The 24,841-nt window shown below is 42.4% G+C and overlaps 1 protein-coding gene across 4 annotated transcripts in view; it reads left to right on the forward strand.

Annotated features, from left to right (window-relative positions):
* Positions 1 to 2,324: 2,324 nt before the first annotated feature.
* Positions 2,325 to 24,841, forward strand: part of MST1R (macrophage stimulating 1 receptor) — a 63,155-nt gene continuing 40,638 nt past the window's right edge. For 2 of the 4 annotated variants that reach the window (XM_083603251.1, XM_083603253.1), the window contains exons 1-2: positions 2,328 to 3,029; positions 6,580 to 7,894. In XM_083603251.1, coding sequence (XP_083459377.1) covers positions 6,689 to 7,894 — 1,206 coding nt within the window. In that variant the 5' untranslated portion in view covers positions 2,328 to 3,029; positions 6,580 to 6,688. Of the gene's footprint in view, positions 3,030 to 6,089; positions 6,176 to 6,579; positions 7,895 to 24,841 lie in introns of those variants that run through there. The other 2 variants (XR_014545438.1, XM_083603252.1) reach the window with 2 other exon arrangements.

The raw sequence follows: 24,841 nt of genomic DNA on the forward strand, positions 1-24,841 counted from the left end.
TCTTCCTAATGTTTAGGTGGAATCTTCTTTCTTGTAGTTTGGATCCATTGCTCCGTGTCCGCTTCTCTGGAGCAACAGAAAACAACCTTTCTCTATGTGACATCCTTTTATATATTTGAACATGGCTATCATATCACCCCTTAACCTCCTCTTCTCCAGGCTAAACATGCCCAGCTCCCTTAGCCGTTCCTCATAAGGCATCGTTTCCAGGCCTTTGACCATTTTGGTTGCCCTCCTCTGGACACGTTCCAGTTTGTCAGTGTCCTTCTTGAACTGTGGTGCCCAGAACTGGACACAGTACTCCAGGTGAGGTCTGACCAGAGCAGAATACAGTGGCACTATTACTTCCCTTGATCTAGATGCTATAATCCTATTGATGCAGCCCAGAATTGCATTGGCTTTTTTAGCTGCCGCGTCACACTGTTGGCTCATGTCAAGTTTGTGGTCAACCAAGACTCCTAGATCCTTTTCACATGTACTGCTCTCAAGCCAGGTGTCACCCATCTTGTATTTGTGCCTCTCATTTTTTTTGCCCAAGTGCAATACTTTACATTTCTCCCTGTTAAAAATCATCTTGTTTGTTTTGGCCCAGTTCTCTAATCTGTCAAGGTCGTTTTGAAGTGTGATCCTGTCCTCTGGGGTGTTAGCCACCCCTCCCAGTTTGGGAAAGGCAACGGAGGTAAAGAAGCCAAGAAGGAAATGGATCAGAAATAATCAGGAAAACAGAGAAATAAAGATTGATAAGATGCAATTTGATTTATGGGTCATAAGATGTAGCCATGTTGCATTAATACTAGTTATTTAAAAATCTACTACCATATAGGAAACAAAAATTGCTAAAAATAATGGTTTGAGATGTCTGGGTGACACCCCCCCCCGCCTTTGATAGTTCTATCTTCTTTCATAAAATATGTTAGATTTTTAGAACCCAGTACCTCGGGTTACAGATGCTTTAGGTTACAGACGCTTCAGGTTACAGACTCCGCTAACCCAGAAATAGTACCTTGGGTTAAGAACTTTGCTTCAGGATGAGAACATAAATCGCGCGGTGGCAGCAGGAGGCCCCATTAGCTAAAGTGGTACCTCAGGTTAAGAACAGTTTCAGGTTAAGAACAAACCTCCAGAATGAACTCAGTTCTTAACCTGAGGTACCACTGTAAATAAAAAGTGTTCCCGCAAGCCATCTTAAAGTTAGAACTGTTTCCTTCTGATCGCTGAAAGCAACTCTGCTCCCTCCGCACAAAGATGGTAGGTTGTAGAGGGACCCTTCTCATGATTTCAAAACACAGAATAATCCTCCCCTCGTACTTGTACCCTCTCCCCCCATGATGCTGCTGTTGCTGAATCTAGCATTATGTAGTCCACCAGGCCATTGAGGGCATGTGTGCTTGTGAGCATACAGACGCATGTCAACCTGCCAGGTGTGTTTCTCTTGTGAACATTACAGTAATACGATATTCACCTGGAGATATTACTTGCTGCACAGACAGAGTGCAACTCTCAGGTTCTGGCTCTGCCTTGTCTGTGGCAGAACTGTGCCTGGGTGGGAGGAAGTGTGCAAGGGAGGGAATAACACTGACCGACTTTAGGATCCATGTGTGGGTCTTTACCTTACCCATATTACACAGTAGCAGCCCACCTACCCGTCCATTCTGTATTTACCACTGCATATTTCAAAAACAAGAACCGCTTTGCCTTCTGTTGGGCAGCATGAGACAGCTGCCCGAGGCAGCTGATTTGGGGTGTAGTAAAAGCGCAGCGAATTGTTCCTTATTTATATTACTGCCTTTTCTTCCTCTCAGCGAGAGGCTGCTTGTAAAGTTTTCAGGAGCCAAATAGCTAAGTTGGCCTTGAGTAACTACTATGCTTCTTGACCGGGGATGGGGAGGGGGAGACATTTGCAGCAAAATGTTTTAGGAGTGTCCCCTTTCTCCCACACCTGTGAGAAAACCGATGGGAGAAGGCGATTTTGAGCTGCAAGGCGGCAGGAGTGGAAAGTATTAATCAGGATGTATACACATTAAAGCACCCTCAAAAAAGAATCCTAGTTCACCCCTCAGAGCTATAATTCCCAGCACCCTTAAGTAATCGTCAGAGGGCGTGTGCTGCGTACTCTCCCGGGCAGCTTCCAGTTACGACATACTGCAGCCCTTCCCCAGGATCCTCTGAGTTTATTTTTTTAAAAGCAATAAATTTCATGCATCTCCTCGTAACCATCCACCCACATACTCCGCATGCCAGACAAGTGCCGATGCCGCTGTATTATTTCGTAATGTCTGAAATCAAAACGAGCCTACAAACAGAAGAAAGGCTACTGTGGAAAACATTAAAAGCAACAACTTTATTACAGCATAATAAAACGTTTAAAGTCTTTAGGAGTTCTCTCACTCTTTTTCTTCTTGCTACTCCAAACCCAACACAACGAAACTAAAACCAAGGACTACACGCCGCGGAACGGAGGCAATCACGGCTTCCGATCAGGCACCGCGGTGATTACAGACACGCGTCTTTCCTTTGCAGACGTTAGAAAGGTACTCTGCGCGAGCCGCAGCCGGCCAAAGTCCTCTGGCCGCAGCAGAAAGCGCGGGGTGAGAGCTGGGACGGGTTGCGCCCTGTTCCGCCGCGAAGTGGCCCCGAGAAGTAGCCACAGTCGCCAGCGCCGGCTATCAGGACACAGCCCGAGGGGACAAGCGCTTTCTCTGTCTGTCCCTGCCTCTCTTTTGCCAGACAGGGCGACTTCTGAGCGCGCCAACCCGGGCTGCGCCTCCCTCCCTGGGAAGTCATTTGTCCTACAAGGGCGTCCGCCCCGCTCCACTCCTCGACGACGGCGCTGGGACGCGACCCAAAGGCGGGAACGGGCTGCTGCGGAAGCGGCCCGGCAGAAGGAGGAGACGGAGGCGGGCTGAGTGCCGCCCTCGGCGCGCTGTCCCCGCCCGGTCCCGTCCCCTCCTCCGCCTGGGAGCCTCCCCGGCCAGGTGTGTAGTCGGCGCCGAGTTCAGAGAGTCCGAGACGGCGGCGGCTGCGGCGGGGTGAGTCCTTGGCCATGGGGAAGTCGCGCTGTATGGGGTCGGGAAGGAGCTCAGAGGGGCCTCAGCCTTGAGGTGGGCAGTGCTGCCGGCCTTACCTTTCGCCTAGGCTTGCCCCTACTCGCTTTCTTTTCCAGTCCACGAGCGGGATCTGAATCAGGATCTGGGCGCATGGAAGGGGCGAAACTTCTCGCTGTCCCGCCGCGCCTGCCCCGAGGGGGATTTGTGCTGGGCGCTCGCCCGCCCTCCGGGGGGAGAGGGCTTTTCCCGCCTGGGTCACCTGTTGCCCAGGGCGCTTGGGAGAAGGAGAATTCGAGCGAGGGCAATGCCAACCTCGCTTTCGCTTCTGCTCCGGAGTTGGCCTCAGCTCGCAGCAGGGCACACTGGTAGACACCCATTGCCCACAACTATCAACTATCACACGGCTTTTCTTTTCTTTTAATGCACCCTTGTATATGCACGCCCACGAAAAACGCAGTGTGCGAAAACAAGAAGGAGGTTCGTTTGGCATCCTCACTTGCTACGCTTTAGCCAGCAAGCAAGAAGCTATTAAAATAGTCGATGACTGTACCTCCTTCCTGATATTCTCTTGATAGATGGGTGTGTCAAGGGCACTTGCTTTTTTCTGATTTACTCCTGATAGTGTTTTGCTGTGCTTTTGGAGCTGTACTTATTATTATTTTTAATGCTGCGTGTATATATATATATAATTGATATTTATTCAAGCTGCTTTAAGATTGAAAGGTGAGGCAAAAATGTTTCATCCCAAAACAGTGCTTGTTGGTGTGTGTTATGCAGGTAGGGTTGCCAGGGACTTTGGCCTTGCTGGGGCTTCCCAGTGAGTGTATACTCCTGGTGCCAAGTGTGGTTTTGCTGTTGTGTAATGTTTGAAGTCATAACCCCCTTAAACCCCTCCATCTTTTCAGTTGTGCACTGGGGAAATAAACTTACAGGGTGATTCATGTCATTGCACTTGTTTGGGAGTAAACTCAGTTGAACTTCATGGCATTCCTGAATATGCATGCATAGGACCAGAGTTAATGGATGGAGATATTGCTACAGGACAGTAGGCACTTAAAATAAAGTATCTGGGTGTTCCATTATTATGTGTTAGCCACACCCAAGAATGCACCTTTGCACTGTGTGCGCATTTCCTCCCATATAAGTAGGATTGTGTGTGTGCTGCACCCAGTGATAATGAGATTTGATTATCCAGATCACTTAATGTTTGCTTCATTTGTTAATTCAAAGAAAGAGCGCCTTTTTTTTTATTCTTTGGGGATTTCAGGAATATCGAAAGCTGCATTATAGAAAATCAGACCGTTGGTCTATCTAGCTCAGTACTGCCTACACTGACTGGCAGCAGTTCAGCCAGGGATTATTACCAGGCCCACCTGGTGATGCTGGAGATTGAACCAGGGATGTGAATGAAAGCAGATACCCTACCACTGAGAAACGAAAAGATATCACATAAATTCAGAGGCATAGCTGGGGGGGGCTGGGGGCATTGGGCGCCACACTGCAGGGGGCGGCACTTACCATGGGGCCTGCAGCGCGACCGAGCCATGCGTCTCTCCTGGAAGTGATGCGGTGGCTTGGGCGCCTGCAGGCTCTGCACTGCCCGAAACGGCAGCGTGGGGCTAGCACCCGCTCTCCCTCAGCTACCCTACAACTGAGGGGGAGGCAGCGGTGAGGCTCCAGGCAATGCGCCCAGCCCCAACTTGCCCCGCCCAATGTAAAACTGACTGTAAATATTAAATATTATGCTGCTGCATAAATTAAAAGTGGCAAGAGGTCACTCAAAACATACCATATTTTTCCATGTATAAGACGCCCCCATGTATTTTGGGGGACTCCAAATTAAGAAAACACCCCTCAGCACTACTCGTGTATAAGACAAGCCCCAATTTTAAACCTAATTTTTTGGTAAAAAACAAACAAACCTAGTCTTATACACGGAAAAATACAGTGTATATATATAAATTTATGCAATCTGGTATGATTTTATTTCCTTTTCAAACTCTGCGGCCTTTGGCAGGGGAGTTGTCCCAGCATCCAGTATAGAATGGTGGGGGTAACCTTGTTTCTTGATTCCAGAAATAGAAAGGTTTATATGGCAGACATTATTAGAAATGAAATAAGGCTCACGAAGAAGTCAGTCCCAAATTGCCAAAAGCATTTGGCAGTTTTATCATCCAGATTATGTAAAAACCAGAAATAAAAGGAAAGGGAATTATTATATTGGTTCAATTACTGAAGAATGTAGTAAAAATAACTGTCTTCTCAAACTTTAATTAATAATAGATGTACCAGTCATCTGTTGTTATGTTTTACTTTTTTGTATTCTATTGTTTGTATTGTCATATTCAATTCAATTAAAATGATTAATATGAATAATTTTAATTCAATTTTTAACATTACTAAAACCTTTTTAAAATAAACCCACTGTGCAATGAACCCATTGATAGTCAGTGTAAAACTGCCTGTAAATATTAACTGATGTAGACCAATTACATACATAGGAAATAATCCTTACGAAGTTGTTATTATTACATACTCCACCTACTTTTTGGTATAATTTTTACTGAGAAAAGAAAGGAATTGTGTTTTTTTTAATCCATGAGATTTTCACACCCTAGATCCTTTACTGTCTGGTGAAAACATCAGATCAAAAGCAACAAGACTTAGGACGCAGATGTGATGATGGGCACCAGCTAAAAGTTGTTGAGTTTTCTTGGCAAAATCACAATTTATTTGCCAAAAACGGCACTGCCGACATGGGTTGCCATACATCCGGATTTTCACGAACATTGTATGGCTGGATTTTCACAGACAGTATAGCCTCTGTAGAGGATTCCTTTACACAAGGAGATCCAACTCCCTTTTGTTGTGCGACCCACAAAAACTTATGCTGTAAAAAGGGAACTTCTGTTTCCACTTATAAGCACTTGCTGAAAACTTTTCTATTCCACCAGGCCTGTCCAGGCAGTTAAGAATACATCTTCCCACAATTGTTAATTGATTTCTGCTTTTAACTGGTTTTTACAATATGCTTTTATGCAGGGCTTTTTTTTTCAGCCAGAACCCAGTTCTGGCACCTCTCAGGTGGGCACCATTGCTATTATAAGAGAACAAGGGAGGTGTTCATGGTGAGTTCCGGCACCTCTTTTTCTAGAAAAATAGCACTGGTTTTATGTATTTTATTTATTTTTGTTGTAGACCTGTAGAATGCCCTTCCATCGGATGTCAAACAGATAAACAACTATACAACTCTCTGAAGGCAGCTCTGTATCGGGAAGTTTTTAGTTGTGTTTTGCTGTGTTTTTACTAAGTTGGAAGCTTCCCAGAATATGAATATTTTTATAAATAAAATATAAAAATATAAGGAATCTGTTCATCTTTTAGGTGCCACAGAACTGTTGTCTTTGCTGCAGCAGACTTAACACAGCTTCCGAATATCTTCCTCTTCTATCGGATGCTCCGAAATACTTAAATGCAAGCTTTGTTTCTTTTTTCTTCAATGTCAGTCATTCATATTTTCTCTCCTTTTCAGCTGCAATGCGATGGTAGACTATTCTGGATGGATTTCAGCTCCACACAGAACTGAAAAGCTGAGGTAGTCTCTGAGGTCTGGGACTCTGCATTACTGTTACCTCCCTAGTATGGGTGTATCATTGTTATTTTGCCTCACATTGGGGTTATTGCCCACAATAATCATTGGGAAGGCATGGCAGTGCCCACCTCGATGGTCTGACTCAACCAGAGATTTCACAGTGAAGTACAGCTTCCCTACATTCGATGCTGGGAGTTCCATTCAGAATATTGTCACTTCTGAGTACGATGATGTGATCTTTGTTGCAGTTCGGAACAAGATCTTCATGTTGAACTCAAAGATGGAAATTCTGTCTACGATAGTGACTGGTCCCTGGGGTAACGCCGTGTGTGAGATCTGTGCCAAGTGCCCCGTGAAAGGGCCAATGAACCCCGAAGATACAGATAACATAGTTCTGGTGTTGGATCCTCAAGAATTTTGGCTTTATAGTTGTGGGACTTCCCATCATGGAGTCTGCTTCCAGCATGAGATTGAAAAAAATGGCAATGTGTCAGTTGACACCAAATGCCTGTTCTCTGCTAAATTTAACAGGCCTTCTGAGTGTCCAGACTGTGTGGCCAGTCCTTTAGGCACTAGAGTTGTAGTTTCTGATATGGCACACACGGTATACTTTTACGTTGCCTCTACCATTAACAGAAACATTGCGGAGACATATAGCCCCAAATCCGTGTCTATACGGAGACTCAAGAGTAACGCGGAAGGGTTCGACCATCCTTTCCACTCCTTAACGGTGCTACCTGCGTTTCAAGACACATACCCAATTAACTATGTGTATTCCTTTGAATACCGGAACTTTGTATATTTTCTAACAGTCCAAAAAGAAAACCCTGAGTCCAGCGTGTACCACACTAGGATCGTACGGCTCAGTACTGATGAAACGGAAGTGCACACGTACCGTGAACTGAACCTGGACTGCCGCTTTAACACCAAGCGGAAGAGGAGTCTTGGGGCAACCCCCAGGGATGTCGTTTTTAATGTTTTGCAAGCAGCTCATGCTACTCAGCCTGGCTCGAAACTGGCTCCTGAGATCACTGTCAGTGATGCTGACAGAGAACTGGTTCTCTTTGGGGTGTTTGCTGAAAGCCTGCCAGGCAGCAAAGTGCCCCGGAATTACTCGGCTGTTTGCGCTTTCCCCGTGAACAAGATAAATGAGGCTATCGATGAAGGGATGAAGGAGTGCTGCAATGTGGATGTCCACAACAGTGTGCCTCGAGGACTGAAGTTTTATCAGGGTTTGGAGTACTGTCCACATAATGTGAGTTCCCAGCAATCATTTCCCGTCTTCTTACATGAAATTATTGTATGTGATATCAGAGGTGATTCTTAGGCCTGGTTGGAGGAAATTATCATTAGTCACTTATATACAGTATTTTTTACAGGCTTTAAAAAAAATATTCAAAACAGTTCTTTGAGATAAGTTGCACTAAGACCCATTTTAAAGACAGGAAATTAAGAAACTGTGAAGCAAGGTTACATGAGCATTGTATATTTACATCAGAACAGACAGAAACAAATGGTAGAGAGGTTGTCTGGGTGTTAGTAGGGGAGCCCAGTGCTTTGGGACTCCACCTTCTGGGGCGGTTTGGGACTCTGCAGGCTGCCAGCGAGGTACACCCCCTGCCCATCAAGTGTAGGGAACCAAAAAACAACAACCACCCACCTGGGGGAAGGGCAAGGTTAATGAAACAAAGCACAGGCCAGAGGAGAGTTTCTGCACTGACTTTTAGAGAAAAGAGAGACCTAGCTTGCTTGCTTCCTTCCTTCCTTCCTTTTTCTATTAGCCTTTCCATTAGTTCCCACTTGTTCCCATTGTCTGCCTTTTCTGCAAAGCAGGATCATTCCTTGTATCTACAACCTGAGTATTTGGTTTTGCTACCTTTATCAGAAATGCCGTGACTGTCCAAGGGCGGAATCTGGTGGGGGTGGAATGGAGCTGGCCAGCTGTAAACATGGCAGATGTGGGCTTTTAACCCGAGTGCAAATCCCAGCACTGTAGCCACCAGACCATACTTGTTAACTGAGGTGAACTGACATTACACAAAACCAAAAGAGACCTCTGCTGTGTCCTCTCTTTCTCTCTTTTGAAAAAACATTTCTTCAGACCTTGATACTAGTACAGTATTGTTTTTCATGAAACATGAGAGTTCTGTCAAACTTTTGCAAACTTTATTTATTTATTACATTTCCAGGCAGTTAGTAAAGTGGTAAAAAATACAATACAAATACAGTCAAACATCGGTTGTCGAATGTAATCTCTCCCGGAAGCCCGTTCAGCTTCCGAAATGTTCAACAACTGAGGCGTGGCTTCTGATTGGTTGCAGGAGCTTCCTGCCCACACGTGAAAGCTGCGCTGGATGTTCGGCTTTCGAGAAACATTTGAAAACTGGAGAATTTACTTCTGGGTTTTTTGCGTTTGGGAGCTGAAACATTCCTAAACGGAGGCGTTCGGAAGCCAAGGTTTGACTGTAAAACAAAACCATAATTTAAAAATGTGAAAACATAACAGACTGCAAACATTAATCTTACATATCCTCACAGTTAATAATTTCAGGGTTGCTGGGAACAGTATCTTTCAGCCATCAAATATTTCTTCTTCATCAAAATGTTGGAGAACTTACCCAGTTCCATGATATCATTCTGTTGTACATTCCCCACCCAGGCTAATGACCTCCAACAATATGTTGGGTGAAGGAGAAAACACACAGTTTGGTGATATTATGGTACTGAAAGGGTTTCTGCGCATACAGAATGGCTGTCTAACCTTTGGTCCTCCAGATGTTGCTGGACTACAACTCCCATAATCCCTGACCACTGGTCATGGCAGCCAGGGCTGATCGAAGGTGGAGTCCAGCAACATCATCTTGAGGTCCACAGATTGGCCTACCCCTATGACCCCTACATTACAGGGAAGATGGAGAGAACCAGACTCTGGGTTGCCATTTTTAGCAGCAGCTCCATGCTATGAACAAAGCATAGTTCCTTTCTCATTCATCTTGGTGTGGAAAAACTGATCAAAATCCTGTATGCTTGGTTTGTGGATGCCAGTGCAAATCCCCTAAAGATCCAGGATAATTTTTTTTTTTTACCTTTAATAATAAACTTACTTAATTTGCTGATTTTTCATTATACTCAAAAGCAAGGTACAATAGTAGTAGTAATTATTATTATTATTACTATTTATTATTTATACCTTGCCCATCTGGCTGGGTTTCTCCAGCTACTCTGGGCAGTTCCCAACAGAATATTAAAAATAAAATCAAACATTAAAAACTTCCCTAAATAATAATTAATAATAATAAGTGGGTCTAATCCATGAAAGTGTGTGCTACAATAAATCTGTTATTCTGTAAGATTCCACAAGGCTCTTTGTTGTTTTAGCTTCAACAGACTAGCGTGGTTACGCATCTGGAAGTTGTTAGATATATTGATAACTCCTCTGGGAATTCTTCATAGGTTTGTTTCCAGACCAGCATTTTAATCTTTATAGTCCAAGATTCTCTAGAACTTACCCATTCATTAAAAGTATTGCTGATCTTCATTTATTTATCAGAATGGCCACAATACGTTCAAATACTGGGAAAAGAAGATACTTTGAATAATGGAGGGTGGCGTGCTACTAGAATAACAAGCATTATGTTTCGAGCCAATGTGGTTTCTGGAATTGCATGTTTTAAGGCTTCTGGCATGCTGGGGATTTTTTTTTTTTTAAGTTTTAAAACAGAATCAGTCAAAGCATACTTATCTTCCATCTTTGAGTCCCCTCCCCACGCCAACACACATGCTCTCCTGAATCCTTTTCGCATTCTGTGCCTTTGGCTTTTTTTGGTTGTTTTTTTTTAATCTACCCATTTCATAAATATTGAAGCTGTGAAGCAGTCTCCATCTCAGTCTATGTTCATCAGCTTCACTACCATCATTTAGCACATGCAGCTGTTTCATGGCTACTTGCTGCAACATGTACAGTACTTCCGCTTCTTTAAAAGGGAGTGGGGAGGCTTTTGTGTTGGTGGGTGTTTACGGAGTCTCCCATGGCGATGATGTTATTGCATCACTTTCATTAAAGCTGGAATATAATAAGATAAAATGATTAGTCCAACGAGTTTACGCCGGATGGGGGCAAAACCAGAATTCAGTTGTGGTGGCTGGAATCCAAGTGCACACCCTTTCTGAAGCGTAGGCAGTCGGAAAATCAAGTATTTCTCCTTTGAAATCTTTTTCGTAATCTCCCTGCTGGGATGGGTTGGGAATGTGCATTTGGTTTGGGCTCTTACGATTGAACAGAGGTGGGAAAGGGTAATTTAAGAAGCACCACTGCCCTTAGGCCAACGTTGGCGTTCCTCAGTGCTGCAGCATGCATGCTACAGTTTGCTTTGGTACCTGATATCCCAGGCATGCTTGCAAACACGGAAGAAATACATAGCAGCTCCAATGTGTGCGAAATTTGGTCCATGTGTTCCTTATGGTCCCATTTCTTTACTCAAGGGAGCAGTCTGCTTGTGCAGGCAGCGTAGGGTATAAGAATGTAAGAAGAGACTTGCTGGATCAGGCCAAAGTCCCACATAATGTTGCCTTTGGTTCTCACAGTGGCCAACCAGATGCCTATGGAAAGCATGCCAGCTGAAGTGCAACAGTGCTCCCCACAGGTGGAATTCCCAGCAAGTAGTACTGCCTCCTCTAGCATTGAAAACAGAGCACAGCCATGGTAGCTGTTTTAAAGCCATTGAAGCTGGTGGCCATTGCTGCTTCCCCAGGGGACCAAATTCCATTACAGTGGTACCTCGGGTTACAGACGCTTCAAGTTACAGATGCTTCAGGTTACAGACTCCGCTAACCCAGAAATAGTACCTCAGGTTAAGAACTTTGCTTCAGGATGAGAACAGAAATCGTGCGGCGACAGCAGGAGGCCCCATTAGCTAAAGTGGTACCTCAGGTTAAAAACAGTTTCAGGTTAAGAACGGACCTCCAGAATGAATTACCATAAGTTCTTAACCCAAGGTACCACTGTATTTAATTAAGTTGCAGACGAAGAAGTTACTTCTTTTGTCTGCCCTGAACTCTCCAACATTCAGTGTAACTGGACGTCCCCCAAGTTACAGTACTGTGTGAGAGGAAGAAAGACTTCTCCTTGCCCACACCATACATAATTTTATTTATTTATTATTACATTTATATCCTGCCTTTTGTCCAAGGAGTTTATTATAAGAAAAAAAACTGCTCCCTGTTCCTTATGGGGTACCAAGGAGCCCATATAGAGTCCTTATGTAGGTTCTCTATCAGTAGGAGAAAATAACAGAGGCCAACCAGAGAATATTGAGAAGCAAAGCAGCTAGTAAGCCTGATTTTTATTAACTGTTGCAACAGGGTGCTTCATAACCACATGCAGGAGGGACCCTGAACAATGGCGCACAAGCCCTTATATTGACATTTGAAATTGCCCACCCTGGAGCCCAAGACCACCCCCCAATACATCATGCATAAATCACAGAAGGGTTGGTCTACAACAGAATCCTGTCTGGCAGGAAACCTGTTGATGGGTTTACCTGGCTGTTAATGAGTTTATCTGGGCAGCCTGGCTATTTTGTGATGATAAATACTTAATTCCTGAGTCCAGAGCACAGGCTCGCTCTATTCATAGTTTAAATGTGCCCTTAGGGCAGAATTTGTGAGCAAATGGGGAGGTTTTTCCCATTTCTTTCCTCCTTGCAGAGAAACATTTGAGGTCAATTTGGGAGAGACAAAATGGTTTCAGGACTTTTTTTCCTGTACTGTTTCAGACATACGGTTTAAATATTTATGTATGTGTTTGCTTGGTATATTTATTTTATATCTTAGACCTTATAATTCTCATAACACGTTCAAGCTGGCATAAATGGTTCTTCCCTTTCCCATTACATTATGGGAGGTAGGTTAGGCTGAGTGGAAGTGGGCACCCAATGAGCTTCAAGACTGAATGGGGACCTGAACCCTGGTCTTCCTGGTCGCAGACCAACACTAAATACTATACTGCACTGATTTCTATTTATTTTATGTATTGAATTTGTATATCGCCCTTCATTCGTAAATCTCAAGGTGGTTTCTGTATGATACAACAGGAGGGAAAATAAACTGTTCATTGCAACCAGGACTGAAGGGTAAAATTCCAAATATTTAAACCAGTTAGTTTTTTAAAGACAATAGGCCAGAGGGGCATGGCTATTAATTTTATTTATAGAAGGCAATTGGAAGGTATGCAAAAAGTCTCAGCCAGCCATTTGCAGCTGCTTGGTTTTCTCGACTTAGTTGCTGGGGAATGCACTTCAAATGTTCAGCATTTCTCCCCCTTTCCGGAGGCAAATCATATTCCTCTCATGTTCCTTATCTCTGTTAGGATGTAGCTGCTAATAGTCCCATTATTACATCGTGTATTCCCAGGTGGCACTGACATAGAGCTGATTCAAACACTGAGAGAAGGCACATCGCACAGTCCTCCTGGGACAATGCTTCTTAAAAGTACATTATCGCTTGGTGTATTTGAGGACTGAAAATGTTGTTTTCGAGTCACTGAGCAAGGATTTTAAAGCTGAGTCTTGATTTTGTGCCCTTTAATCTGTGGGTGCAAGATGTTTAGTTACAGTGTACACCAATATTGACACAAGACAGAGGTAAAAGTAAGAATTGGAAAGAGGTGTGTGAGCAGATGAAAGAGTAAAGACATTTGTAATATGAGGGCAGTGGAGAGGCAAGACAGAGCAAAACTAAGATTAAAGCAAAAATCAGATCATATAGAAAGAGTGATGGGAAAGAGAATGCAAGCAAGCTTATTTGTTAGCATTGGGTATAATCTAATATACAGGTTTGCCTGGGAGCAAGCCCCATATGCTCCCTATTCATCAAAAAGTGTCATAATTATTTCCCATCTTTCCCCTCCTGCTTGATATATGGTTTACATTGTGGCTAGCCCCATTCTCAGACTGACATGCCTCGGTTCTTCCAGTAGCCACTATGATAAACGTGGCCAGAAGTGGTAGCTTGGTCTGTTTATCAAATATTTCCTAACACTTTAATAAACAAAAGCAATGGACTTATGTAACATTTCTAAGTGGGATCTGGGCTAGCTGAGACCTGATGGCTGCACACCCCTTCCTATATATTTGCCCACGCAAACAAAAACATTGGCAGGATGAATAGATAAATGTCACTGGCTCTGCAATTCTGTGATTAAAGTCTATGGATTATTATGCAATAAAGCTTAGTCACCCCCTTTTTCTCGATCCTCCTGCATCTTTACATAGATGTCTGACTGAAGCACAGATTTCTTCAAAAAGAGGAACAGGGAGTTGGCGATAGTGAAATCCCCATGCAATGTAACCAGAAAACAAGGCCAACGACACTTGAGGCCTGCTTCTCATGACATAGTAAGCAAAACTATGGCTTACTGGGACTGTTGTGAATGTGTGGACTCCCAGAGAAGAGCTTAAAGCTACTTTGCTTTTCCCTGGTCCTTTTTGCTCCTGTGCTATGCTGAGCTAAGCTAAGATTTAGACTAGTGTGTTGTCCAAAGGTGGGCTCAGCTTTCTTCTCACCACCCATGAGCTGCAGCCAAGAACAAGTATTCATGTGGACTCCAGGTAAACTATAACTTGGCTTACCAAGTCATGCAGACTTAGCAGCCAACGTGTATTTTCACAAGTTGGGTCCCCCAGCCCCCAACACACAGCAAAATGTTTCTCATATGTGACACAAGAGTCCAACACCTTCTCTTTAGGCTACACTATTGTTGTGGAGATACTGCATTTGTCCAGCATGCAAACTGTTGCTGGTGAAAATGCAGTTCGTCCCTAAGGTATGCATCCACAGCTATTAGGACTGTGGCATGAAATAGAGTTCCATGAATGTCATAGGCATGTGATCACAACTACTTATTCACTTCATTAATGGTTTTGAGAGACGACAGGGACCATGCAGGGAAGTGCTGTGGTTAAAATCTTGTCTTATTTGACACTCATGCCCCCCAAACCAAGCCTGGAATCTTGGGCAGCAGAAAGAAACCAGGAAGGAGGCTTTGCTTTAAGGCACTTAGGCAGCTGTTCCAGCTAAGTTGCAAATCTTTGACAGGCAAGGTTTAATTTGCCTTTGAGCAGCTCTTGTACCGTGAAGATGCTGTTGTTGAAGATAATGCAGAATAGAGAGCAGAAGAACTGCATTTGGAATCTGACTATGCATTCTGACTCTTGGTTAATAATATTCACATTACAAACAAATTTATACAACAATTTGTTAAAGTTGCACTTGTGAAAAGCCTCCATGTCTTCTCCTTCCCCAGATTCCCAAGTTTGATTCAAGATGGGAGACCCAAATTGGGGGTGCAAATCTGCCACCCTTCCCTGAGTGCCTCTTGAGGCAACTGCTTCAGAAAGGCTTGTGGTGGTACCAGCCCTGCAATTGCCTTCAGAGTACCTTTAAATCTCTTGGCTTTGTTTCCATTATGAGTCACAGCAATGGAGGGGAGGATTTCATCTCCTTTGGCCAGGTGTAGTGAAGTCATTGGTTTAGTTGTCTATTTGTCATTTACGTTTCTTGAGTAAGTTTCTCCTTTGAGCCTTGAAGTATCAGAATGAAATTTGGCATGCACAGTCAGGAGGACACAATTCTACATTGTAAGTCTGAGAACTAACATGAACCCCACATTTATTTGTGTGTGTACAAAATATATTATAATGCAATATCATCCTAGAAGACTGAAATACTGGAATGGATGTTGGTGGACAGCATTCTATATTTCACATTTGAACCCTAGCATAACCATTGCACATCTTAACCCAGACCCTCCAAGTGTCTCTATTTTCCAGGGACGTCCCTGATTTAGAGAAGCCTTCCCAGTTTCTGATTTGTCCCACTTTTCCTTAGGATGTCCCTATTTTCATTGGAGAAATGTTGGAGGGTATAGAGTTATCCGACCCCTGAGCCGTCTTGTTTGAAGGCAATCCTGTATAGGGAAGTTGGGGGGGAAGTTTAATGTTTTTATATATGCTGGAAGGTGCCCAGAGTGGCTGGGGCAACCCAGTAAGAATTGCAGGGCATAAATAGTAAAACTATCATTATGGAATAGGATCCTCACCTCCTCACACCTCCCTTTTTTGTATTCCAGTTCAATTGGTTAATTCAGCAAATCCTTTCCCTCCTTGTTTTTATCTTAATCCTTTACCTTAATGTATTATAACTTCGCATTCTCACCTAATAACAGACCATTTTTACATACTCCTTTATGGCATTACCGCTAAAACCACTTAACTTCATTCCAACATCATTCTAACATTCATTAATTTTGCAATATTTATATAAGTAGTCTTTAAATTTCTTCCAATCTTCTTCCACCGACTCTTCTCCCTGGTCTCGGATTCTGCCAGTCATTTCCGCCAGTTCCATATAGTCCATGACCTTCATCTGCCATTCTTCCAGGGTGGGTAGATCTTGTGTCTTCCAATACTTTGCAATGAGTATTCTTGCTGCTGTTGTAGCATACATAAAGAAAGTTCTATCCTTCTTTGGCACCAATTGGCCAACCATGCCCAGGAGAAAGGCCTCTGGTTTCTTCAGGAAGGTATATTTAAATAACTTTTTCATTTCATTATAGATCATCTCCCAGAAAGCCTTAATCTTTGGGCACGTCCACCAAAGGTGAAAGAATGTACCTTCATTTTCTTTACATTTCCAACATTTATTATTGGGCAAATGATAGATTTTTGCAAGCTTGACTGGTGTCATGCACCACCTGTATATCATTTTCATAATATTCTCTCTTAAGGCATTACATGCCGTAAATTTCATACCTGTGGTCCATAACTGTTCCCAGTCAGCAAACATAATGTTATGTCCAACATCTTGTGCCCATTTTATCATAGCAGATTTCACCGTTTCATCCTGAGTATTCCATTTCAACAGCAAGTTATACATTCTTGATAATATCTTAGTTTTGGGATCTAACAGTTCTGTTTCCAATTTTGATTTTTCCACCTGGAAGCCAATTTTCTTGTCCAGATTGTAAGCCTCCCTTATTTGATAATAATGAAGCCAATCTCACACTTTGTCTTTTAGTTTCTCAAAACTCTGCAATTTCAATTTATCTCCTTCTTGTTCCAAGATCTCCCAATATTTCGGCCATTTGGCCTCCATATTGAGCTTTTTCTGAGCCTTTGCTTCCACCTTGGGGTTTTATTTTCAAGTAAGTCTTTATATCTTATCCAAACATTGTACAATGCTTTCCTGACAATATGGTTTTTAAATGCTTTATATGCTTTGACCTTATCATACCACAAATATGCATGCCACCCAAATACATTATTGAAACCTTCTGAATCCAAAATGTCTGTGTTCTCAAGAAGCAGCCATTCTTTCAGCCAGCAAAATGCTGCTGACTCATAGTAAAGTTTGAGGTCTGGCAGGGCAAATCCACCTCTTTCTTTTGCATCGGTTAGTATTTTAAAATTTATTCTGGGCTTCTTGCCCTGCCAGACAAATCTAGAGATATCTCTCTGCCACTTCTTGAAACAGTCCATTTTGTCCAAAATTTGCAGTGATTGAAACAAAAACAACATTCTTGGCAATACATTCATTTTTATAGCAGCAATACGGCCTAGCAAGGAAAGCTTCAAATTTGACCATATTTCTAAGTCCTTTTTCACTTCTGACCAACATTTTTCATAGTTATCTTTAAAAAGATTCAGGTTCTTAGTGGTCATATGAACCCCCAGGTATTTTACTTTCTTAACCAATGTTAAACCTGTCTCCTTCTGAAACTTCTCTTTCTCAATCGGTGTTAGATTTTTCTCTAAAACCTAAGTTTTTAACTTGTTCAACTTGAATCCTGCGACCTGACCAAATTCTTGAATCAATTCCAATACTCTTTTAGTACTTGATTCTGGCTCCTGTAATGTCAGTACTAAATCATCTGCAAATGCTTTCAATTTGTACTGTTTGGCTCCGACTTGTATACCTTTAACCAACTGGTCCCTTCTAATCATATTTAGGAGAACCTCCAGGATCGAAATAAAGAGCAATGGGGAAATTGGGCAACCTTGTCGTGTCCCTTTCTCTATCTTAAATTCCTCCGTCACCACATTATTAATAATTAGTTTAGCCTTTTGTTCTGAATAAATTGCACCTATACCATTTCCAAAACCTTGACCAACCCCCATCCCCAAAAGATTCTTCTTCATGAAACTCCAAGAAATGTTGTCAAAAGCTTTCTCCGCGTCTACGAATATCAAAACTGCTTTAGTGTTAATGTTCACTTGTAATTTTTCTAAAATATTAATTATATTTCTCGTGTTATCAGACAAGTGTCTGCCGGGGAGAAAGCCTGCTTGGTCTTTGTGTATCTCTTCCACTAGTACTTTTTTTTTTAAAAAAAGATATTTATTAGGGTTTTTCATTTTATACAAACAAAGAAAAAAAGAAAAAAGTTGAAAAGAAAAAATATTAAAAACACATAAATTTCATAACTTATTTTTCAATAACATATTTCCCTGACCTCCTCATGCCTCCCCTTCTTGTATTCCACTAGAACTTTTTTTAATCTTTTAGCCAAAATGTCTGCAAAAATTTCGTAATCCACATTAAGCAGAGATATGGGGCGGTAATTCTTAAGTTGTGTCTTTTCAGACTCGGTTTTCGGTATAAGTGTAATATAAGCTTCCTTCCACGACTCTGGTGCTTTTTTCCCTTCCAGAATTCCATTACAAACTTCCTTTAGTGGTTGTATTATCCAATCTTTCAAAGATCTATAATATCTTGAAGTTAAACCATCCGGCCCTGGAGATTTACCCAATTGCATATTCTGGATGGCACCTTCTACCTCCTGTTCAGTTATCTTATAGTTCAACATCAACTTATTTTCTTGAGAGATTTTTTGTAGTCCATTTAATTTCAAAAATTGATCTATATCAATTTCTTTCTGTGGCCCTTGTGTATATAGTTGTTTAAAATACGTCTGGAAACATTTTCTAATCTCAGCTGGATTCTGTATATTCTTTCCTTCCACTTCCAAATTTGTAATAGTATTGAGTTTTTGTCTTCTCTTCATTTGCCAAGCTAACAATTTCCCACATTTGGTGGCCGATTCGAATGTCTTTTGTCTCATCTGTTTGATTTTCCACTCTATTTCCTGGTTCATCATTTTCATATATTGTACTTGATGTAACTTTATTTCTCTCAGAATCTCTTGCGATTTTGGTTTCGCTCTCAATTTCCTCTCGCCTTCTTTTATTTTATCCAAAATTTTACCTTTTTTCTCATTTTGAGTTCTCTTCTTTATTGCATTCTGTTGTATCAGAAACCCTCTCATAACCGCTTTGCTTGCGTCCCAGATTACTCTTTTTTCAACACTAGTATTCATATTTATCTCAAAATAATCTCTCAACGTTTTTTGGGCCTTCTTGGTCACTTCTTCGTCTCTAAACAAGGTGTCATTCATCCTCCATCTGAAGGAGCCAGTTGGTGTTAGTTTCATCTCCATTTTCACAGCATTATGGTCGGAGCAAGTTTTAGGACAAATTTCCACTTTTCTAGTCTTTGGAGCCAGTCCTCTAGTTATCCAAATTTGGTCAATTCTTGTCCATGTCATTTTCATTGAATAAATGTTGGAGGGTATGTTAGCCCTCCAAGGCCCAGGGCAAGTGTACCCAACTGCCCACCCCCCCAGCATGGACCTGCATATTTGGGTCCCAGAGTTTGTGGGTGCAAAATCATCCATAACTCCTTGAGTGAGTAAGTGTCAGGGATTACTAAATAATTGGAATTACTAAATGCTGGGAGCCTTCCCCTGGGTGCCAGACAATTTAACAGTGTAAGAATATAAGTTGAGTTTGTTTTTCTGGACTAGGGCATCGCCTGGCAGATAGGCCATTAAGACAGAGTTGGGAGGGGGGACGTTTTCAGGGTTACAGTGGGCGACGATGTAGGAAAAATTGTGGGTTTTTGCAAGAGGCTTGACAAGTGGGGGAGAAGCGGAGCCGGGAGAACTCCTGGCAGGCTGGTTGAGACAAGCTGGGGCACAATTTTCTCCCTATGGGCTCATCCACACTTGTCCTGTGCCTAGAAAGCACGGATCCGAGTGGTTTTTCATTTGCCGTTCTCCTTTCCCAGGGAAAACCTACTCTTCAATGCTAAATTGGATGAGACAGCAGTCCAGAGAAAACCCAAAGTGCTCTTTGTTCCGATTGAGTGCCAAAGAGCAGTTTTCCCTATAGGGGAAAGCAGTGAGACAAGAGGAAGTGTGGGTAAGCCCATGTCTGCTGTTGACTGCAAAGAGGGCCACCCACAATATTTTGAAGATGTTTTTAATTTCAGTTTGTATTGATAAATTTTAGTGTTATATATTAGCGCCGTGTTTTGTTCCTGCTTCCCTAGTGCTTGTTCTAGCAGGAGATTAGATTTGCAATTGTGGGAACTGTACTATTCACATGTTTTGCAGTGCCCATTGTGCCACAGACAAATAAAATTGCTCACAGACTTAAAAAAACACCCACCTGTTCCATCAATTAAGCTGCAGAACCCTAAAAAAAAATAGGGATTTTTTCATGCTTAGTAACACACCATGTGGTGCTATACTTTTATTTTTAAGAGTGTGACACTTCTTTGTTGACAAAGGTGGCTTCAGGCTGTAATATCAGTCTAGGTTTTTGGACTTCTTGAAACTGAAACAATTCTGGCATCATAAGAGTACTGCGAGCTGTGACCTTTAGGCTAGAAAGTGAGTGAAGTTTACCTGAAAGCTTAGTGGTTAGAAATGTAATTTCAACCCCTTGCAGAATACAAAGGGCACGTGATTATCAAAGTCCTTTCCAGCTTAGCTGCTGTTTTCCTTGAGCTTATTACCTGGAAGTTATAGATACACAAAGGAACTCAAACAAATAAACTCACCTATGCTTCCTTTGTGTCTGGTACATTCGGCACCTGTTTTTGCAAGCTGCTCAAATTAGCTATTGTATTCTCTGCATCTGTGTTATAACATCTGTGTTATAATATCCTGCAGTTATGCAGTGTTGTGTTTCCTCTGCTGTTGTAGCCCAACCTTTACCAACTGGGTGCCGTCCAACGGCTTCGGGTTGCAACACCCATCGGCCAAGCCAGCGCAGGAGACCCCTCATCTATATACTGTAATAATACCATGAGTTGACAAGGCTAATTCCTGGCATTGGGTCTCAGTCCTACTGAGCCCTGATTCACTCCCACCCTAGATGTAACTGGGAGGAAGAATGCCTTGTGTTGGGCAGGTGAGGTATTAGAGATGCCGCAAGGAAATCAAGAATAACAGGTAGCTTTCCTGACTTTGAAAAGTGTTACTCACTTCATGATTGGGGTAAGGGTCCTCAAAGCATCAGCTGGTGCTCAAATGGCTATGTTAAATGCTTTCTTTGTATAGAATCCTTTGAAGTGGCAATTTCAGTTGACAACATGATTTAGGAACTTCAATCAAACCCCAAGCTCTGTTTGAGCTATGCTGAGAGATGCTCCAATCAGGCCCTACAGCTGTGTGTAAAGGGATCAGTGCAGTTCATTCACACAAAATGACCATGGAGGTTCATTTAATGGTTGGCTATCTCTGGGGCAAAAATGTTCCTGAATTATGAAGTCTCTTTCTGTAGGGATCAACACTGTGAAAATTCCTTTGGCATATCAGCTTTATCTTCACTCTATTCACTTTCAGTGGACAGAGAGCCCATCGCATAACAACATTAACAACAGCAGCATATTTTAGGGGAGGACATCTGTTTGTACCAGCTGTATAGGTGTGAATGCTCCATAAGTTCTACATGCTTCATATATATTCCTCTTAAAGATCATCAGTAAAGAGTTGCGCAGAGTTGAATCAGGCAGTGCATAGTAAAATAAATGTGGAATTTAAGGAATCCTGGTTATCATGCCTGTGAAGATAACCAAAGGTGGATCTAGGGGAGCACAACCAGTTTGGTCATACTGGGCACAGAGATTCTGGGGCGCTGCAGCAGGAGTCACAACTATGAAGTCGAACAGAAGGCAAGAGGTGGAGGGGGCACCAGATTTTGGTGTTGCAGAGGGTGCCACTGAAATTTGAAACGCCAAGATACCAAGTTGTGCAAAAGTTTTGTGGAAGACATTTTAGACTCCAGTTCTTGTTAGGTGGTTTGAACCTGTTGCTAATGCTCAGGAAATAAGATGAGAATGACAAAAGAGGTCTAGATTGCTCCAAACCTATTAAGAGCATGACCCAGCCCATAATTGCTCTTCCTGTCGCTTTCCTTGTACGGAAGAACCACACTTTTAGGTCAAAATAACTGTCCCACAGGCCCTCAGAGTGCTCAGCTCACTTCTCTGCAGATTCATTCTGTGTTTTAGAGAGTGAGAGTGAGAGAGAGAGAGAGAGAGATTCATTGTCCATTTCCTGGCACTCGTGTGAGCTTTGCACAACTTTCTATTTCATACATTACTGTGCGTACGCTCTCTTTCGTGGCTTTGAGGTTTGTTGCTCAAGTTAAAGCAGACCAAAACTAAGACTTGTCCCAACTATCTTAGTTTGCTGCCATGCACTACACATGTTGTCTTGGTGACAGCCCAAATCTGCCTGAATATCTCCCGCAATGTAAATCCATGCTACAAGAAAAATATTAGCAAATGTCTTTAATAGCTCTGCTTTTTTCCCTGTTCTCTTAATACGTGGCTGGAAATGCATGTTGGCGTCTCTCCTCCAAGCTAATGAAAACGGTGGCTTTCTCAGGACCCTGCTATGAGTCCCAGACCTGTGCTTGGGACATACGCCCGAGGTTTCTTCACCTACCCCACCCCTTCCCTAGCCACAGTCTTGCCAAACCAACTTTCCACAAACCATCACTGTTAGAACGGACAGACTGACTCAGGTTATGGTGAAATGGTGATGAAGATTTCCTCTTCACTGCCTTCCTCCCAGAAGGTAGGAAGGAAGCACGTGGAGAAGACTGCAAGCTCATTTTTATTACTTCATTCATCTTCCTCTTGCAGTGCTAACTTGTTAAAGAACAGCGGTGACGGAAATTTTAGTCTTCACGGCACGTGGCAGCATAGTGACGGGTTGTCTGATTCGGCAGATGCGTGGCATCTTGAGCCCCAGCAGTCTTCAAGGATGGGTGTGTCAAAGCACCATAGAACAACAGAAGCTTGACTCTGTATCAGTAGCAGCCTTGTGGTTGCTGTGCAGCACAGATAACTTATATCTATGTAAAGTCAATACATGGAAGGGAAATTGGCTTCACAGTCTGCTGCCATGAACCCTTCCATACATTCACTGCAGAGAGTAGAAGTTTAAGCAGGGATTTCCGTCACGTTCCCATGACTGCTTGGCACATGCTCTTTAATGTATTTTTATTAGAGAATGTTTTACTCCCAATCAATGCATAGCACATATAATTCCTGAAGAATTCAGGTGCATGTAGAAGAGGTTCTAGTGGGGAAACGGTAGGAAGTAGCCTAGAATAAGGCATGGAAGACCTTACTGGGATTGAGGAGTGGCAAGTCTGGTTAAAGGGAGATTTGGGGCAACGTTAATCTTGCTTTGTGTGGGACTGGTGAGGCCAGTGGTCTTACACTGATGGCAGCTTCTAGCCATGGGTCCTTGGCCACTGGCATGCTTCTCGGAGACTCAGGTCCTCTCAGAGTGACCTCTGCAGTGGTTGCAAGTGTATCTGCCTTTTTCTAATGTGCAAGGTGTGTGAGAATGGCACACATAACAGTTCCTGGGTGTTTAAAGTACAAATAAAGCAGTATATTTTAGCTAAGTAGGGGGGGAATATGCAAAAGGAAGATACAGTAAATAAACATTTTCTGGGCTTTGCATTGGTGGTTCCCAGAGAGATAATTTCCTACACAAAAAAGAGGGGGGGTTGTTTGTTTTTTTAAGCATTATCAAACTGTCACTTAGAAATTTTGGCTCAGCGCTAGCTTACTTGCACATCAGCTGCAAACTGTCATCAAAACTAACACCCGTGGCTAAGACCAGCTTTTAAAGAAAGCGTTCTTGGACTAGTTTTCATTTTTTGTAGCCACAAATTTTCTTTTGACTGTTTAAAATGTTATCTTATGGCTAATTTTTGTTGTTAACATTTTAATATTGATTATTTTAATATTTTATGTTGTAAATCACCTTGAGAACATTTTGACAGATAGGCAAGATGTAAGTGACTTAAAGAAACAAATAAATGGAAAGTTTTCACAGTGAAGGGAATTAAACCATGGGATTCCCCCCGCCCCAAGATTTATATTGGGTTTGGTGCTGTTTAGATTGTTTATAAATAATCAGGTGTTGAGAATGAAAAATGAGACAGCCAAGTATTCCTGATCTATCAGGGTGGTGAGATCTAAAGAAGACTGCAAAAGACCTGCAACCTGAGGACTAAGGGGACTTTCTCCTGACTCATGTTTGTTGCTTTTTCCACTCAGGAGAAGCAAGCACATACCTGCATGAACACTTCTTTAATATTTTTGAACTGATTAGAGGGAGAGAGATTTCTGGGTCATACTTTGATTTGTAGGTCTCGCCCAGTCACTTCTTACTCAGTGACTGATAGCAGGAGAAAATGGAAATGTTTGCAAGGTGGGTGTGAAATGCATCAAGGAAATTCCCGCACAAAGACAGGTGAGGCCCTGCGTCAGCAGAGCATTGAAAAACTAATTAAGAGGCTACATGATCAACTGTAACTGCTTTATGTGCTATAGCTTCCCCACAAGGGACCCTAGGAGCTGTAGTGGAGTGTGTGTTGATGTGGAATTACCCCTAGCCAAGAATGCTGATTACCTCTGAGAAACTCATTCATCCATCCATCCATTCATTTAGCAGTTTTCACAAAGCACTTCATCCTATAATTATACCCCAAGGCTGCCTTGTTTCAAATTTAGGATTATTCACACAGTGTGGTGTGATTTTAAAATAGTTGCCTCACAGTGACTTAACCCTGATACTGTGAGGTCAATTGCTGGAGTAAGGAATATTTTAAGAATTTCATCCTGAAATTACCAGTTCCATCACATGAATGTCTGTTGTGTAATTGTTTTTATGTGAACAATCCGCTGGGAGACATTTTGTCTTTTCTTTGGTTTTCCGCAAACCCGGCTGCATTTCAAGTGTAAAAATAAACAAATCCTGATGTGCAGGAAGAAAGCACCCTTTTATTTTCTCTTTCTCTCTGAACATTTATTACATATTGATATTTCCTGA

The sequence above is a fragment of the Podarcis filfolensis genome (assembly GCF_964270895.1).
Source record: "Podarcis filfolensis genome assembly, chromosome: 2".
Taxonomy (NCBI): domain Eukaryota; kingdom Metazoa; phylum Chordata; class Lepidosauria; order Squamata; family Lacertidae; genus Podarcis; species Podarcis filfolensis.